Source organism: Streptopelia decaocto (assembly GCF_964273445.1).
Source record: "Streptopelia decaocto genome assembly, chromosome: 5".
Taxonomy (NCBI): Eukaryota; Metazoa; Chordata; class Aves; order Columbiformes; family Columbidae; genus Streptopelia; species Streptopelia decaocto.
This window is the reverse complement of record NC_138659.1, coordinates 57,328,719-57,347,488: the sequence shown is the minus strand read 5'-3', so window position 1 is coordinate 57,347,488 and position 18,770 is coordinate 57,328,719. Positions and strand designations below refer to the sequence as shown.

At 46.5% G+C, this 18,770-nt stretch overlaps 1 protein-coding gene across 1 annotated transcript in view; it reads right to left on the bottom strand.

Annotated features, from left to right (window-relative positions):
* The window catches only part of HPSE2 (heparanase 2 (inactive)), a 111,949-nt gene that overhangs the window by 37,504 nt on the left and 55,675 nt on the right, over positions 1-18,770 (bottom strand). Inside the window, exons 4-5 of the mRNA XM_082052787.1 lie at positions 757-930; positions 2-173 (exon numbers count right to left, since the gene is read on the bottom strand). Of these exons, the coding sequence (XP_081908913.1) occupies positions 2-173; positions 757-930 (346 nt within the window). The remainder of the gene's footprint in view (position 1; positions 174-756; positions 931-18,770) is intronic.

Sequence of the window (18,770 nt, the reverse complement as noted above, 5' to 3'; positions counted from 1 at the left end):
CCCTTCCAGGAGAGCAATGACATTCTTTCTGGGCCTCCCAATGTTCGGCCCATAGAGATTTGCTCTGGAATAAGTGCGGATAAGCTGCAGCAGGCTTCTCAGCTGGATGTAGTCCTTCCCCAGCTGGCTGCCATTCACCGAGCGGCCGATCAGGGTTCGATAGTTATTGGGCTCTGGGAAAATAAAAATAGACAAGCAAGGCTTGCCAGCTCTGCTCCTTCATCCACGCTTCCGGACAGAGACACGCAGCTTACACACTGTCACACAGCTTGAGCTCTCGTTGCTGCCTGCCTGCTCTACAGTGCAGTGGCGGGAGCCTCTGAGGCATGGACGAGGGCCATTGCTCACTCTTCTGGATCAGCATCTCCTCCCACGTCACTTCTGCTGTGTACTGGGTTAAGGACCTGCACCTTGTTGTCATGCTCCTGTCCCTTCAGGGTCCCCCACTTTCCCTGGCACTGCAGCCACCACACAAGTCCATACAGCTGCTGGTCTGCCCACCCAAGACCGTCTGTACCTAGCAGCCAGGGCAGAAGTGTATAAAGTATTTAATACTAACTAATGGAAATAACCAGCTAAGGTGTGAACACGAGCCACGTCTGTCTTAGAGATGGTGCTGCCTTATAGAAGAGGCCTTTAAATCCCTGAACCTACACTGGCAAAACATCCTGGGATTTGAAATATCCTCTTCCAAAAGAGAGCACCTTCCTGCTACAGCAAGCTCCATCCCTGTGGCTCCTGTGTTCCCACACTCACCATTGCCCAGCTCCCAGGAGATGTTGTACTTCTTGCTGGCACTGTACTTCAGCAGGCTGAGGGCATTGGAGCTGTTCCAGGAGTTGTTAGGATTTCGGCGCAAAGCATTCAGTGCAAAGATCAGGTGAAGGCCAGAGCAGTCAGCAAAGTTATAGAGTTTGTCTAGAGACCTGGCTGGGAAGAAACAAAAAACAGCTTGTAGTTCAAATGAAAGCTAGTTTCAGGGAGGTTCAAATGATCCTTCTGTCCATCAGACCTTGGCTTCTGTGTAGGATGAACCAGGGTCAAATGCCATCACCACGACATCTGTAACTGTAGAAATGCACCTGACCTTTGAAACTGGTATAGGATTCCAGGTGTGGGCTCATCTCCTTCCAGCATGAAACTTGGATGCCCTCCACCACCATGTCAGAGCTGGAGGCCCTGTTATCAGACACAAGTGACTTTATAACATCTCTTTTCATCTGCTCTTGGCAAGGAAAGTACAGCCTTTTCTGTGCTTATCCTCCCTTGCATCTCTTTCAGAGCAGATCCCTGCAGTGCCTGGAGAGCAGAGGAGGAAACCACCACCCTAGGCCCACCAGCTCATGGCTTCCTCTCCTGCATGCCAGCACAACCTGGTCTCTGCTCCCACAGCCCCCTGGTGCACTAATGAAGCCCCAGCAATAATCAACCAGATCCTCTATGGCATGCACCACGCACCCAGCTAACCTCTGCTCTGCACACAGAGAGAGGAGCTTTGTACCACTCCTTGAGCTTGGGGAGAGAGGATGGGTCCCCACCTGGTGACAGCCTGGCCAACCCCTGCTGCCTGGATGACCCTCCTGGGGTGCTGGGGTCTCTGTGGGATTTGTGTCCTACCTGCTGTCCCCAAAGCTCCCCAGTTGGCATCTCCCCTGCCGTGCTGTGCCCTTGACGAGAAGTGGGGCACCAGCCAGCAGCAGAAAACGAAGGCAGAGGTGATCTGCTGTTCAGTGAGGAGAGATACTAGCACAAGCTGCTGCAGGGACACCAAAAATGCTTCATGCCTTTTTTTGCTTCAGTCTTCCCTAAAAACTTAAAAGCAATCAAATGTCTTATAAAGCTAATGCCATTGTTAACAAGATAAGAACTCCAGCGACAGCAAAAGGACATTTGGTTAGAGGGCAATTAGATAACTATGGTGCTTTCAATCATCCTTGCCTGTTGAACTGCATCCCAGGGCACTCAGTGAGTATCCTGAAGCAGCTACAGAGATACAACCACTTAACTGTGTGGAGCCAGCAGGGATAGGGAGGTTCCAGGGGGCTGGGGGGCAGAACAAGGGCTCTGCTTTCAGAAGAGGAGAAACAGGTGCTGGGGAATTATAGAGTAGGCAGACTGCCTTCAGGTCCCAGAAAAACACTTAGACAAATAATCAAGCTGCTTGTCAGCACTTACAAAATATAAGGAGATGATCAACAGCCACAGGAACATATCAAGAACAAATCACGCTGAAGCAATCTGCTGACAGGAGAGCAGGGCTTACAGGCAGAACAGCAGCCATTTAGATCTTACACCTTGATGGGTTTTAAGGCTTTTGACACGATTGCACATGATGTTCTCTCCAGAAAGTGAAGCAATCCTGGTCTAGACTGAACTGCAGTGAGAAATGTGCACACCAAGAGCAGCTTCCAGTAATTTGCTGTTAAGCTGAAGGGTTTACGCAGCCTGTTCTGGGTCTTTTTACACATTTCTAATGAAGTGGGGTATAAAGGAGCAGAGGATACATACATTACACACTTGCCGTGGCACTAAGGTGATAGCATGCACCACCATGGCCAAAGGAGCTGAAGGGGATGGAGAGGAGGTGACTGCATTCTCAAGGACTTGCTCTAAGCCCAAGGATGATGCTCCAAGACTCCCTGTGCCCACAATGCTGGACCAAGGTACAAGTGAGAAGGTGACAACCACTCCAGTCGGGGTGAGCTGCTGGTCTGTGTTTTTTCTGTCTCTTTTCCTGGTCACTGAAAGCCTTGGTGAATATAGAGACAGCTCTGAGCTATGAGAAGAATAAACTTACTTTAAAAGCGATGTTTTAAGCAGGGTCAAAAAAATAAACTAACTGAATAGCTAATCTTTAATGGAACACAGCAAATGCATGCAAAGGAAAATAAAGGAAAACCGTGGAAAAGAAATTCCTAATCCTTTTCACAACCTTCTTCTAAGCGCTACTGGTTGTTTGAGTGAAAACTAGCTGAATTACATTAATCTAATGTTTTCATCCCACTGGTTCAGGCACATTAGCTGTTTTTTCTGGATGTTTAGTGAATTAGAGACAGATACAGTTACTTAATACTCATTTACTTCAGACCTCCAGGCAAAAAGCTGCACTTGAAGTGAGACTCTTATGAAGAGGATAAGACAGACAACTAAATGACAACATGAAGATAGCAAAAAGGTGTTACCTGCAGTTCTCCTGCTAGAAATGAAACCTTTTCTCTGGTGCAAAACAGTTGTTGTTCTTAAGTACTACCAGAGGGGATTTGGTTCATGTTTAGGAGCCTCTGCAGAGGACTGGGAATTGATTTTCCATGCATCCACTGGAGGAAACAAGCTGTCTGTTTATCCCAGTGCAGGGCCTGCCACTGTGAAATTATATTTTCCCCACGACACTTATTTTGTTTCCATATGCCTGAACACAAAGATGCCACGTGTATCTCATGTTCTGCCATGACTTTCCAAGCTGGAAACCTCAGCGATCACGGGAGAGAGCTAGGAGAAACACACAGATGTCTGGGGGCTGCTCCTGCAGCTTTCCAGTGGTCTCCCAGCACAAAATCCAACCTGCAGACTGCAACAAGGCTACAAAGAGCAGAAAACTCCCAAGAAATCCACCTCCGCACCAAACCAGGTTGTTAATATGGACACTGCTGGTATCAAAAGCATCAGGTATCAAGCCCATTTATCATCTTTATCCTCGACAACCCTCTAAGGATGGTGTGAATTTTAGAAGCACCGGTCTCTCCAGTGACTCTAGCAGAGCCTTGATGACCAGTTTGCACATGATGCCCAACTGTTAGTGGTTAAAGGGCCTGTTTGACCCCTCCTGAGGTAACTGCCTTCAATGGGAGATCTCTGTTTCAGACAGCTGTGGTTAGATGAGAAGAGTACTGTCGTGGGTGGCTACAGCACAAAAAGAAGCATACTTAGAAGATCTCGAGTGATGTCCAGCCCTCCCTTAGTAAAAACAGGGCCAAAAGAGAATGCTATAAATATTTTACTGCCATAACTAGGGATGGCCACATTACTTCTGAGTAATGAGAACATGAAGAATCACAGTATTATTAACAGCTGGCTAAAACTCACTTTGAATTCTGGATAATTGCACTGTTTTTTCTTAATCAAACACAGAAAATCTTCCAGGAATTTAACCTTTCCCCAGCTAACAGATCATTAGGCAAAGATTTCACAAAGCATTTAAACAGAAAAAGCCATTGTCGTACCAGAATGAATCTTAATAGGGCAGAACTGGATTTATGAGACATTTTCCCTGCCCTTTCTCCTGCTCTGCCTGGTGCAGAGATGCATACACTCAGCACTCACGTGCCACTGAGCTCAGAGAGGAGAAATAAAGAAAAAAAATAGGAGAAAGAGAAAAAAAAGAAGAGCACAGGGATGCTGAGGGTCAGCTTCTGCCGCTTACTGATGCTCACATAGTTGGAGCCAGGCTAACCAAGGCAGCAAAGCTCCGCGCTCCATTCTCTTGTGCCCAGTGGCAGTGCTTGCTGGTGGGTTTCATCAGGGATGAGCACCTCGGTGGGTTTGGGACTGACAGCAGCCAGTAGGCAGGGACAGAGGCCCCACAGCCCTGGCACAAGAAAAAACAGAAGATACTTGGGCTTTCTCAACCTTTCACATCCTCGGCTGCAGAGGCTTGGACGCATGTGAAGAATGAATACCGCCCGACAATGCGGGGCTGGGTGGCCGCCAGTGAAGATCTGCTTGTAATTCTGCCCTCAGCCAACGCTCCGCACAGGAGTTCAGGATTTTGGCTGTTTGCGTGGATCTCTCACTCCGCAGAGAGGGAGACAAACAATTTCAAAATGTAGGACAAGGTGTCTTTGAGGCCACAAATGGTGGTGGAGTTCATGGGACAAGTATAATACAATCTTTAGGATTCTTTCCCATTTTTCTCCTTTTTGTATGAGGCTAAATTTTAAAGTTCTCTGAAAGATGCATGGCACTTAACCGTGTGGCATGCCAGCACAAAATCTGAGGCACATTAAAATGTCTTTGGCAGTTTAAAATAATTGGAAAGGCTTTCCAATTGTAGTTACTGAATTAAACATTATACTAGAGACTTTTTATAAAGAACATAGTATTGACTGCCATTTGGTAAGAGGGACAGTTCAATAATCTCTGGGTTTGAAAGTCTTCCACAATTTTTATTCTGCTTCAGGAATTTTTCTTTGGCAGGGTTTAACACAAAGAGTGGAAATTCTTGTGCACATGGAGACTGAGATCAGCCCGCGGGCTGAGGGTTGGCGGGGCATGGCACAGCGTGCCGGGGGCTTTCGTAACTCTGGGAAGCCAACCAGGAGGACAGGAAAGAAGAGCTTGTTCTCCCTCTATCCCCACCATTCTCCACGTCCGTCTCTTGCACGTACATCACGTGCCATTGCCAAGGAGGACAGGGCAAGAGTCGAGTACGGAGTGGGCAACAAATACTGCACCCCCCCAAATCTGCAGGTTAGTTGAGAAACCAAGCAAATATACAACAGATGAACCCTTCTGTTCGTAAAGCAAAGAAATGCAGTTCTAGAAATAAGAATTTCAACTAATCATGGGTATTGCTTGACTTTGCATTCTCCGTAACTTCTGAGCGATGCCTGGAGCATCCCTGCAAACAGCTCCTGGTGCCAAGACTGAAGTCAGCAGCATCTCCTGCCTCTTGGGGACCCTGCAGGAGATAGTGGAGGGAAGAGGTTGGGAAAGACCTGGCAAAGAGCAAAGACAAGCCCAAAGAGAGCTTTACAGGGAGGGGTCAGAAAGGGTGGTACAGAGTGTTCAGACAGAAGATGAGCAATGCTAGAGCAATGGATCAAAAAAGGTATTCCCACTTATAGAAGAACAAGTGGGTACATGGAAAATTTATTTACAAATGAATTGCCACCATAGTCAGCTGAATCCCATTTGCACTGTCTTTCTTGGGTTGAAAATCCTCATAAAACCACATGTGTGTGGCAAGGACTTAATGTTTTCTTAGCAAATAAACATGAATCAGAAGATACGCAACAGGCAGTCAGAGTAACTCCAGACCCACAAAACAGGTCTGCAAAACTGGCTTGAAATCTTCCCACGGATTCCGTCCCCAGTCACAGTAGTGTTTCGGAATGGGAAACCAGAACACCCCCATCCACAATTTGCACAATTACAGCACCAAAGAGTAGCCTTCACCATCACTGCAAGTTCAGAGGAAAAGCAACATCCTACACTGTCCATTTGCGCTATAACATCCAGCTTGACCCACTGGATCCTGGTAAGATTTTCCTATTCTAGCTGCATGCTAAGCCATTCCTTCGAAGTTGCTTTTTAAGGAGAATTTTAAAGATTTCAAGGCTACCAAGAAACCCACATGGTTGCTGGAAATTGCATTCTAATGATGACCATCCCAGCTGGGAAGCTGTTTGGTTTTAATTCAGTCTTCTGAAGCATTTTGCTATGCAGTAAAACCACACCGTGTAAAGATGCTGAAGAATTCCCAGGCAAAATTACTGGCAGGAGGGAAAAGTTTGCTTGCCTCAGACACGCATTTCACCTGAAATGCTCCCTCTACCTGTTCAGGCGCCCCGCAAAGAGCATGAAGGTGCACAGAGCCATCCCTTACTCTCATTTGCCTTCCAGGCTTCCCTCTATGGGGGAGCAAAGGCTGGGGACATGCTGCATGCAGGAAGCACACCCCAAGGCAAGGTGCAGCGTTGGAGGTCTGCTCTGAGTGACGAGAAGTGCTTTGGCAGAGCCTAACAGTGATATAGAAAAGGGATCTAGTTTAATCCCATCTGAAGAATACCTGAAAGTTGGAGGAACTGGCTTTGATACTGCCAGCCAGCAAAGAAATGTTACGCACTGTGTGTTAATGAGAACCTGGATTTTATATCCAGCTGGATGACAGATGGGGGATCTGGGGCTATTCCCCCTGGACTATCAAGGGGGCCTTGTTCCAAGGGAATTGTTGTCATCATTCCTGGTCTTTAAGCAGCTGAACATCAACCCTCAATATTCATTCAAGTCTTTAACTAGATTTTTCATTTCACTGCCAATGCAGAGGTGATTATGCTGACCACGTGAGCTAGGTTTAGTCCTTAACACCAGCATACAGAAATAGCAGTCTAGGGGCTTGGTGTCAATCTCTCACCAATAAGGAGCTTGGCCAGCAGCCATGGATTGTAGGCTGAGTTCCCAGCTGGCATATAACTTGGAAGACAACCACGAGGTCTGGGTTCAATATCCAATTGCTAAGGAGTCTGGCTGACAGCCTCATTTTGTGGAATGAATCCCAAATTAATATAATGCTTTTGATACCAGACAAGGGGCATGGCACACTTCCAAATGCTGTAAAGGCTCAGATAAAAGCCGTAGGCATTGGGTTCAGTATGTAAATGGTATCGAGGTTGGATAACAGTCAGGATTGGGCTTAATCCTCAGATGGTGAGAAAAAGGAATGAGCCCTGAGCTCTGCCTTCATGCAAAAGAAAAAGAGCTCAAATGAGCAGAATAGCTCTGTTTTCAATCCTCACGTGGTAAAGAGCTCACAGGACAGTAATGGTTTCTAGGAACAAGTGCAAATTGACATGGAGCTTCAGAAGAGATGGGGGATTTAGGTTCAATCTCCAAATACTGTAAAACTCAGATAATGGCCAGAGGGGCAATTTCCAAACCCTCTTTTCCAGGCTGGTGCCTGCAAAGGAACCAAGATCACATTACAGCTAAGAAAGCTGCTTTCTTCTGCTGTATAACTTAAGACATCTTCCCATTTGGATCAGGATGAGTCCAGCATCTTCTAAAGTTTCAGAGGGAAACGATGGTGGGTGGGGAGAGGGCTACAGATTTGAGCTGAGCAGAAGAACCCAGCAAGAGCAAATAAGACTGTAAGCACCACCTGCTCTTGCACACCTTGTCAGCCAACCCAGATCACTGGGCTTGAGCCACGGAAGCTGTTCCAGAGAAAACACAAGTACAGCTCATCAGCATCCTCACTGCCCAGCAGCGCCCGCATTGCCAGGCATCCCTGGGGCCTCTGCAAGAGGTGGCTCACCCCTCTGCAAGATGGCAATAGTCTGCATTGCAGCTACTTCTGACACCACTTGCACTAGAGATTGGTGTGAAACAGCAACAGCTCACTCCCACTCTCACAGCTCACTCATGGAGCAGCCTGCTGATGCAGGCTAGTTTGCTTTAAGTTGTTCCACTTTGTATAAAGGACTGCAAGTAAAATGTGTCTCAACCATTCAAATACTACTTTTAGTGGGCATTTGAAGTTGGTCTATTATCAGGAAACCCTTTCTGGATGAGGTTCTCTTAGAAATGATATTGTTTCTATGAAAAGTTTCAAATTTGATAATGGGGCACTATTTCCCTTCCCTTGAGGAAATTCTTTAAAATCTAACTTTGGTTCCTAGTACTCTCAGCTTTAGCTCCGAAGTTCAAATACAATAGACCACAGAGGACAGAGTCTGATCTCTGTGAGTACTGCTGTAACAAGCTGTGGTGTGTAAATCAGCCAGACTCTTGAGCAGCAACTGCAGACTTGGGGTAAAACCCCCCAAAACACCCTCTCAGAGCAGCAGCTAACCCGTTCATAACGACCAGGGGTGCTGAAGACAAGCCCTGTCAGCACTATCTCCTGCAAAGGCAGTGGGCACAGCCCACTGTGCAAAGCTACGACATTGGGGACAGGTTGCAGCCCACGCTACAAAGCCACCTTCCTCCAGGTTTTAGCTATGCATGTGGAGGGAACAAACCCACCGGGCTTGGGAACACAGATAGAACCCAGCTCTGCTGCCAGACCGTTTGCTGACAGAATGACTGTTTTATATAGCTATAAGAGCAGCTATAAGCGCAGCTGTCTGAAAAGCAACAAAATCTATGATGTGTGCTTCTAAATCCAATGACAGCTGGCAGTGCTGCGCTGCAACTCATTCCTTCTTTTACACAGTTTAGCTAAAACACTTCTCTGCAATCACCCCAATTTATCAACAAACAGCAGTTTCTGGAACAATTTAAAAGCATTCCCAAATAGGCAAGAAGTGGTCAGCTCTTCAAGCACTCAGTGATCTGTGAGCTCCCAAATAGGCAGGCAGCTGGAGATGGAGGGGGACGGAATGCCCTCCTGGGCTGCCCTGCCGGGAGAATGGGGCTGTGGATCACATCAGGATGGGGGGCTTTGAGACAGGGGTACCTGAGCAGCTGCAGAGCTTTACCCATGGGTGGGGGGCATGTTGATTTTTTATGGCCTAAAGCTGGTTTGAAGTGCAAACATTGGCGATTTCCTGTGCTGACAGGGAGAAGAGGTGACTTTGTCCCTACATGATGCTGCTCCCCAGCCAAGGAAGCCACATGGAGGAACAGCTCTTTGTGCAACTGATTCTCACCTCCCAGGTGTGGGAAACCCCGTGCAGCCCAAACTCACACTGTAACATGTGGCAGAGCGAGAAGACATGGGGGCAGGTACCATGCCTGTCCCCACGCTCACCTGCTCTCTGCTGTGGGGCACTGTCTGTGGGGTACTGCCTGTGGGGCAGCCAACAGCAGCTGTCACAGGGACCCATTCACCTGTGCATCACTTGCTGCTCAGGCAAGCTACATCCACAGCATTCTTCCAAGGTGCCACGGTTCAAAGGCAGAGGTTTTCTTTTGAAATGCTATTTCTTTACAGCACCTGAAATGCTAACACTGCAGCAAGAGGATGGATGTTTTCAGTGCTTTCCTGAAAAAAATGAGCTGGGCAGCATGGGCTGAGCAATGCCCTGTGCACATGCTGGAATGAAAGATGCACAGGTATGGAGCATGTTTTTAACACGCCCATTTAATCCAAGGAAAATGCCTAACCCAGGTAAGATATGCATCCAGTTCACCCATTCCCTTCAGTCCACCTAGCAGCTGCAATACTTGTTTTTTTGCTGCCTGAACTGGTGTCATATGGTAGACACATGGCTTGATTCTGAAGAGCCTCACACAGAGATGTGAACCAGACCCACCCAACAGCATCCCCAGAGCCACAGAAGGCACAGCACCTTGTACTGAACCTGCCTACCTCCCACCCCCAGAGTCTCTTGCTGCTTCGGAGGAGAGTGACACTGATCAATCATGCTAGGAAGCTGACATACCACATTGGGTACAAATTCTAACTGAGGACTTCAGCATTGCCAAACCCCAACATTCAAAAATCATGAGTCAAGCTCCCAAAAATCATGGGAACAATTCAAGAAACCTGGTTTTAGCATAATTTTTCATTGCCTGCTGTTTTCAAAAATGTTGGGTGCCTTTATGGGACATCCTCCTACTATCACAGTATCACAGTATCACAGTATGTTTGGGATTGGAAGGGACCTCAAAAGATCATCTAGTCCAATCCCCCTGCTGGAGCAGGAACACCTAGGTGAGGTCGCACAGGAACATGTCCAGGCGGGTTTTGAATGTCTCCAGAGAAGGAGACTCCACAACTTCCCTGGGCAGCCTGTTCCAGTGCTCTGTCACCCTCACTGAGAAGAAGTTTCTTCTCAAATTTAAGTGCAACCTCTTGTGTTCCAGCTTGATCCCATTACCCCTTGTCCTATCATTGTTTGCCACTGAGAAGAGTCTGGCTCCATCCTCATGGCACTCACCCTTTATATATTTATAAACATTAATAAGGTCCCCCCTTAGTCTCCTCTTCTCCAAACTAAAGAGACCCAGCTCCCTCAGCCTTTCTTCATAAGGGAGGTGCTCCACTCCCTTAATCATCTTCGTTGCCCGTTGTCAGGAGAGCTAAAATCTGGCTTGTTTTTAATTTTCCTTTCAATGGCAGTTGATGTGCAACAGCCATCTCTATGAGTTGTTTGGGTTGACCTTGCTTCTTCCTGGATGTGGGCTGTGGCCAGGGGTGGCAGGGACACTCCTGACACCCCTCTCCAGCAGGCACTGCAGCAGAGATATTCTGCTGTTAAGCAAGGATCTGCCCATCTCCTCATACAGTCTCCAGCTGTTTAGGGGGTAAACCCATAATCCATGAAAATCAGGTGCTTCATTTTATGGGTCTGAGTGGTTTCCTATTGTGTGAGGAGCTGCGGCCATGTTGCACCACTGAAAAACACCGATCCCTGTCCTGGCCCGTCCTCTCCTGCCTGATGACCCCGTTTTTGCTGTCAGCCGTCCCTGGCTGTTCCCACTTGGCGGAGCAGCTGATTTCCCTGGGAGGAAGAGGGAGTGACTACAGCTCTTCACACACTTTGTGAGCTGGGCATCTGGTATTTTTCAAAACTCTAAAACATTTTAACTGAAAACTGTCCTTAAAAAAAAAAAATAAAAAAAAAAAAAGGCCAACCAAAAAACAACACATAAAACCGGAAATGTTTCAATCTGAAATCCTTAATTAAAACCACACTCTTTAGTACATAAAGAAGGAAGTTAAAAAAAGAAATGTACTTTTGCACATTACAGACAGCATTATAATAAACACAAAGCACTGCCAAGAAAGAGGCATTTTCAAGGCTAAAGTAGATGCCTCCAGCTGCACTCAAATAATGTCAGAAGGCTTGTCCACATTGCCGAGCGTCATTGCATCTGAACACGACAGTGGACGACCAAGCAGGCAGATGAGGAAGATAACAGTTATTGGTGCAGACTGTTAGCGCTGCAGCAAGGACCATAACCCGCTGGGGTCTGTGAACTCCTCCGGCTTCCCACAGATCCCAGACCCTGGTCTCAATCTGTAAAATATTTGAAGCAAGTGGCCCTGGCTCTTCCTGTTCCTCTGAGCTCGCAGATACAGCTCAGCTGGAGGGACCCGGTTTGGCAGGAGCTCTCCCCAGCTAGTCTTTGGGGGAATCTTGTACCAAAGCACACAGGGTGGAGTCTGAACCTGATTCGGAGGCACAGATGAGTGGCCGGAAAAGGCCAGTGTCATTAGCCTGATGTCCCACACCACACAGCCCGGGATGCACACAAATAGTGAAGGAATCAAACCCAGCCCCTCAGCAGAACAGATCAGATCTTTTGTAAAAGTATCCACCACCAAACTAAAATTTACTGCAAGTGTGGACATCAGCCTATCCCCATGTAAAATGTTGCAGCTATTTAATGTCTGTGGTCACATCAACTGGCTTTTAGTCTGAATTTAGCTGTTTTGGCCTTCCTCTGCCTGATAGGTTTTTGTTTCTTCTGGACAGATCCAGATTAAGATCCAGCCTCCTCTAAATATACTTTCAGTAAGCAGCATTTGTTGCCGGTCTTCAGTATCCTCACAGTAATGCAAGTTCTCCAAGCTTCCAAACAATTCTGCAGCTCTGTGCTCTCCTACAAGTCCTACCAAGCTATGTCAACAAACTGCTGCTGTCTCCAACATTTGGGATCCTCACAAAATATTGATGTGCTGAGGGAGGACAGGTCTGCTCCTCTGCACCAGTTGCAGAGTAATTCTCGAGTGCCTGCTGCTGACAGTGAGATGGCCTTCTGCAGAGAAAGGATGCTGGGAAAAGTAACATCTGGGTGAAGATGGTTGGTACCCCTCCAACCTAGAGAGAGGTCTAGAAACTAGGTCAGAAGGGAGCCACTCACAAAAACTATCAGGTGCCCTAAAATGAACTGAAAGCTTGGGATGTGGCTAAAGGAAAGAGAAATTACAGAAGGCTCAGAGAAAAGCTCTGAGTTAGAATAACAGGGCAGCCTTCTGATTGTATGTCTGCACATAAATGCCAGGGGAGCAGGGAGTAAGACTACTTTAAAGTCCTCATATGCAACTACAGCATTTAGCCTCACACATGCTTCATGGAAAGACATCATTGGAGCGGAATACTGACATAAGATGATGTAACTTGTTTAGGAAACAGAAGAAGGAAATAGGAAGGGGTTTTTTGTATGAAGAATGCTTCAGATTCAAGAAGCAAGGAAAGAGACTCTGTGCATGTCCACGGGGACAGGGAAAGAGACAAGGAGCACAGGAGATGTCCCACAGGGCTCCATTAACCAGAAATAGGACACAGACAAGGCCTTTTTAAGCATCTGACTGCAGCAGACAAACAATTGGAGTTGGTAGGAACAGCTAATTTTAATCACCCTGGTATCTGCGAAGACAGAGGAGGGCAGATCCCAGATACACCAAGCTGCTGGAATGTGCAGTGGAAAGTTGCTTTGACGCCAGGGGAAAGTAGTAGGGGAGGGGATGTTTATTACTTGGATAGTATTGATACCGAAAGTTGATTAATAGTCCAAAACTGGAAGTAGATTTGAGTGCAAGTGGTTACAAAACCATAGAGTTCATAAATTTTAGGCAGTGAAGGAACAACAGATTAAAGATCATGTATTTAGAAAAACCCAACAAATTTGAACAAATTCAGGGCACAGGTCAAGAGGATCTCTAGGGAAGTGAGTTTAAGACAGCATTTCCCAACCAGTGAGACATGGAGAGGCAACAGCTGTGCTGTGGGTCCAGGGAAGGGAGCAGCAGAAAGAGCAGCAGGAAAATACCCTACAAATACATATAAGTAAGAGGAAATAACAGGAAAATATCAACCCATAACTCAGTGCAAAAGAGTAAACAATGTAATGACATGGAGACAACTCTTTGCTCTAGTTTTCATAGAAAAAAAATTAACTGCAACATGGCTGATAATTACATTAATTTTAAATATGAAACAGAAGCAGACCTGAAGAGGGAAGGAACAGATGAAAGATGACTTAGGAAACTTAAACCACAAAAGTGCTTGGTTATCACTATGAAATCTGTGTTAGACCGTTTTATCAAATAAAGAAGATTCATATGTATTTAATAAATACTTTTCCTGCATTTTCACCCAGAATTTTGCGATTATCACCATGTCCTCTTGCAATAATGCTGCACTTTGAAACCGGAAGGGTACCGATTGCTTTGCTCTCCTGGGCACAGACACATCCCCGATACCCTCAGCTTCCTTTCAGTGCTTGCCAGCGTTTCAGGAGAATGCATCTCCTCCAGATTTCCTGCAATGGAGATATCATCATCTGAACTACTTTTAAGATGAACAGGAAAGAATGGGTAGGACTCATTGTGAAGTAAGCACCTAAAGTGTCTCAGGTGAACTCTATAGGAGGTCTATACCTCTTTATCTTCCTGGAGATCAACCCGAAGCCAGCCCAGCCCTGGATATCAACACCGCAGATATATGGACTTGGATGGGGTGGATGTTAAATTTCACAACAGTTACTCTGCAGCCACGGCTGCCAGCACAACTCCTCCGCACGAGTTAGTACATCCCTGGTCGCTGTGGAGATGGAGAGGGGTGCTCACACAGCCTGCCAGGACAGTAGCTCCAAATATCATCCATTAATTGTCTCATGCCTAGAGGTGGCTGTCAAAAATGCAGGGAGCCACACAGGCAGGAGGCAAAGGAGAGGACAGCTCTCTTGTGGTATGTGGGACTCAGCTAAACACACAGCAAGAGCCTCTGCCATGAGTTACTCCAACCAGTGAATGGATTTAGATGTCAGATGTCAGCTCTTTTCCAGAGAGACTTTTCCATGTTTTTTAATGCATCTGTGTACCCAATTGCTGAGCGACCTACAGCACTGCCCTCCCTCCTTCTCCCCTCTTACTACTGGAAAACAAATCCTTCAACTGAAAATACATCATACTCTGGAGCTAAAGAGTCGTATTAAAATTGAGTATATGAGGTGCTGGATTAAGCTAATGGTGTCATTGGCTTGCCTTCTGGGAGAGGGATCTGAGATTTTTGCAATGTATTTGTCAGATTTTTAAACTTACTCAGCTAAACAAATAACCACTATTAAGCCTCTGAAAGGCAGTCTGCCCCCAGCCAGAGGAGACAGCCTTCTGAGACAATTCTTGAGGATAAAGGTTGATCTAAAGAAGCACAGTTTCTCAGGGTTTAACTGAATGTATCTCGCTGGTTAAGTGAACCATTATCTTCCTGGATATGGCATAATTGCCACTGGAAAATAAAAAATGGAAAATATTAAAATCAACTTATTAAAATAAATTCCCCCCAAACTGCATGGCAGTTTCCAATTAAATAATTCCACCTAAGAATCCCATCCCCTCAGATTGCATCTGGGATATGCCCACTGGCTCCCACCTTCCTTAAATGTGAACCATGTGGGCAGCATTAGAAGGGGGAAGTGCAAGAAAAGACGAGCCCAGCAAAAGGCAGATGAATACACCATAGTGTGCTGGGGGAGATTAAAGGGAGACAAAAAAGGAGGGTTGAAATCTTTTGACAGCAGACAACAGTAAAGTTTCCATATCTCAGAAAGGTTACAGGCTTGCTCTGGGTAGGGAGGAAGGTGTCAGCTGTTGGAAAAAAAGACCAGGTCTTGTCCTGGGAGGAAATTCTTTGAAATAATTTACTTTCCAGCTTAACAATGACCTTGCTCCATTTATTGCTGAGGGCTGTATATGCTGGAAGCCTGATCCTGCAAAATGAGGCTGGTTGTGTATTATTGTACAGCTGATAAACGTTACACTTTCAGAACTTGGAAATATATTTATGCTCACAGCACTCAGAAATGACTCAACAGATTCTCACTCAGATTTCAGGTCATCTCCTCAAGCCCTCAGTCTGAAACTTTAGCACAAGGAATTCCCATTTAAAGAAAGATGACAGGATAAAATTATAAACACTCAAACCAGGTTTGTAACCACTGATTTGGGTTTCCATATGGTCTTGTGCTATATCAGTACCAGGGGGATGAACAGGAGGAGGACAGGTCAGACACCAGGAGCACCTCCTGAAGAGAAAACAGAGAGAGATGGAAGGTCCCCAAGATGAAGGCAGTGGCAGCAGCAAACTTGGGCAGCCCCAGCCTCTTCTCAGCATCCCCAACCCAAGCTGGTAGTGGTGTCCTGCTGTGCAACACAACAGCTTTGATCACAAAGACTGATGGCGTTGAAGCAGTAGACACCTACAGTGGTTTAGAGAGGAATGTGAAATACTTTGTGAGCATGTGTGTAGAAACAGATGACTACATCTTTCTAGAGCGCTTTTAACCATCCAGTCAGCAAGTCACATATGTAGCACTTGTGTTAGAAGATGTGGCAGTAGCAGGAAGAGGTTTATCAAGCTGACGCTTCTGGCTCTAGTTAATGATGATTTATTTCTGGTGAACTTTACAGGCATTCCAGCACACACAAGACCTGGCACAACAAATGCAACGCAAGCCCTTAACTATCAGAGAGGCCTGGAAAAACCTTATTATCTTGCTGATGGCTCTTCACCTGAGCAAAATCTAATCACCACAAGGCCTGAGTAGAAGAGAAACCCAACCTCCATGGTGTCCTGGATAGTTTGGGCAATTCTGTAGATAACCATGCTTCGGGAGGGCATTGACTAGGGCACTGCAGTAAGAGCTGGGTTCTTATCAATGTGTTTCCTGCATATCCTGCTCCTTGACACAAGGGGTGCTGCAAGTCCTGTTAGTGATGATTTCCCGCTTCTTGAAGGATGAAGATCTGCACAATTTCCTTAGCCTCCAATGGCTTCTTCCCAAGGACAACCTCATTAGGAGGTGCAAGTTATTGGCAGCTCAAGGGCCCAGAGGAGCAGTTGACCGTGTTTAGGCCACAATCCAGAAGACTTGATTTCATCCTGTGTAAGTGAAGCTGTTTTATTTATTCTAATGGTCTGATGGCGAGGGAGGAGTGCTCCCTGGCTGCCCAAAACAGCCACAGCCCTGTTCCAGATACAGGGTCCAACGCACAGCCCCACTCCAGAAAATGCTGCTCATAGGGACAAGGCACCCCTCCTCATGTGCTGCCTGGAGGCAAGGTTTCAGTAGATCAATGCTGCCTCCCCAGAGATGTTAATTCTGTTTGACCTGTGGTCTGACCCTGATCATCTTCCCCAGTCAGGCGAGTCCATGTGGTTGCTCCATATCTTGCTGTAGGATGTTTGAGCCTCCGATCTCCAGCAATGGCCAAGACAACACACCTGGAGAAGAGTACAAGAGGGGCAACTATGCTGTGACACCTCCCAGGGTACATTCCTGGCCTCCAGGAATTGGTAGCACAGGACTAAGCATTACAAGGCATCAGGAGTCCTATTTCCTGAATAAAAGCTATAGCAAAAGCCAAGAAATAACAATAGCCCCAGCACTTCACATGCATCGTGTGATGAAACTCAACTCAGAGTAACCTGCTGTCCCATCTAAAGGTCTGAGAGCAAGATGTCCTAGTACGTACAAAACAGCGAGAGTCTGCTGAGCACTCAGAACAAACTCGCGCCAAATTATAAATAAAGATCCAAGAAGACTTGACACAAATACTGAGGCAATGACTAGAGAAATGACTTATGAAGTGCACAGCAAATGCCTGCAGGGCTGACCAAATGGAAGAGAAGCTTTTAAGAACTGCAGGAGCTTTCCAGAGGAACAGAATCTGAGGAGTGCCAATTTGACTCAAAGATTTTCCATCTGCGCATAAATAAATAAATAACGAAAATGGAAGCAGACAGGGAGAAATCTGTATTGTCCATCACAGAGCCTTGTGTGGGTGGAGCTCCACCAATGCAGAGTCTGTGCTGGACTCCAGCGAGACTGAAGCGTCGCAGATGGCCAGCGGTAGTCATCTGCATGGGGCTGAATTATACTTTATAGGTCAAATTCTGCATCCAAAATTAATACTGTGTCCTCTATGCATCCAAGACACTCTCTGGACTTGCACAGCATTCACCCAACGGAGATGGAGCAGCTACGTCCCTCAGGCAGCGCGTGGGCTGGGGGGACAGCGAGAACAAAGGAGCAAGAGGACAAGATACAGGACAATACATGGATGGGGAATTGAAAAAAATGTACTGGCCAAGCCAAGACGTCTCAGGTCCCATTAGCTCCCACTGCTGCTCACCACAGCACCTCAGCATAAGGACACCAGCCTTGCCACCCACTGACACGTCTGTGGAGGGAACAGAGAGAGGGTGATGGCAGACCAAGGAGGACGAAGACAAGGCAAAGAGTGCAGGAGGCAAAACACATTTTGGGGTTTATTTTTCACACAGGATTCACAACATTCCTCAGAAAATTTAATTTTGCTGTCCTGTTCTTGTTTGCTAACCAGAACCAATTTAATTTTAAAACAACATGCAGAGCCAACGGGGGGAAAAACATTTTGCAATGGCTCTTCGCTCCCACTTGGAACAGCAAGCACAGCTTAACTCATTCGGCTCCCGCAGCCGCAACACCAGCTCATGGGGAGCCGGCCCACCGACACGGGAAACCTCCAACTGGAAGGGAATAGGGGACTCACTGGTGCTGGTAAATGATATGGATACAAGGCAAACGGCTTTTTTCGAGCAACTTGACAAATCTCACCCCGCGCATCTGCGGAGGCTCGAGAGAAAAGCAATTTGTTGCGTGGAACATCTTCCTCTCACCCCAGTTCTCTGCTCAACAGTTTGCTCTGTGGTTTGCAGAAAAAAAATAAAAAAGGCTTATTACTGCATTTAACAAAGAGCAGAAAGCTCCTATTCCTCTTCTGCTACCAAGAACATGCACATTTCTCATATCAGCATGTGAGTCTTCTGTGGTTTTATGCCTGGTTGTGACAGTTTGCTAAACAACCAGATAAAATCAAGTGTTTTTCAAAGGCAAGGTTAACACACTCCTGCGCAACCTGGCTTGTCAGAGAACACCAGAAACTCCAAACACGTTGCTTCTGCTTACCATCTGCATGAGCTTATTCAGACTAAAATAACAAAGTGTGTTTCCTGATCTCCATCAACATAAATAGAACCATTAAGCTGCGAGGCTGTTTACATTCTGGCAAATAGTCATTGCATTCATCCTGATTGCTCCTCATCCTGCAGTCACAG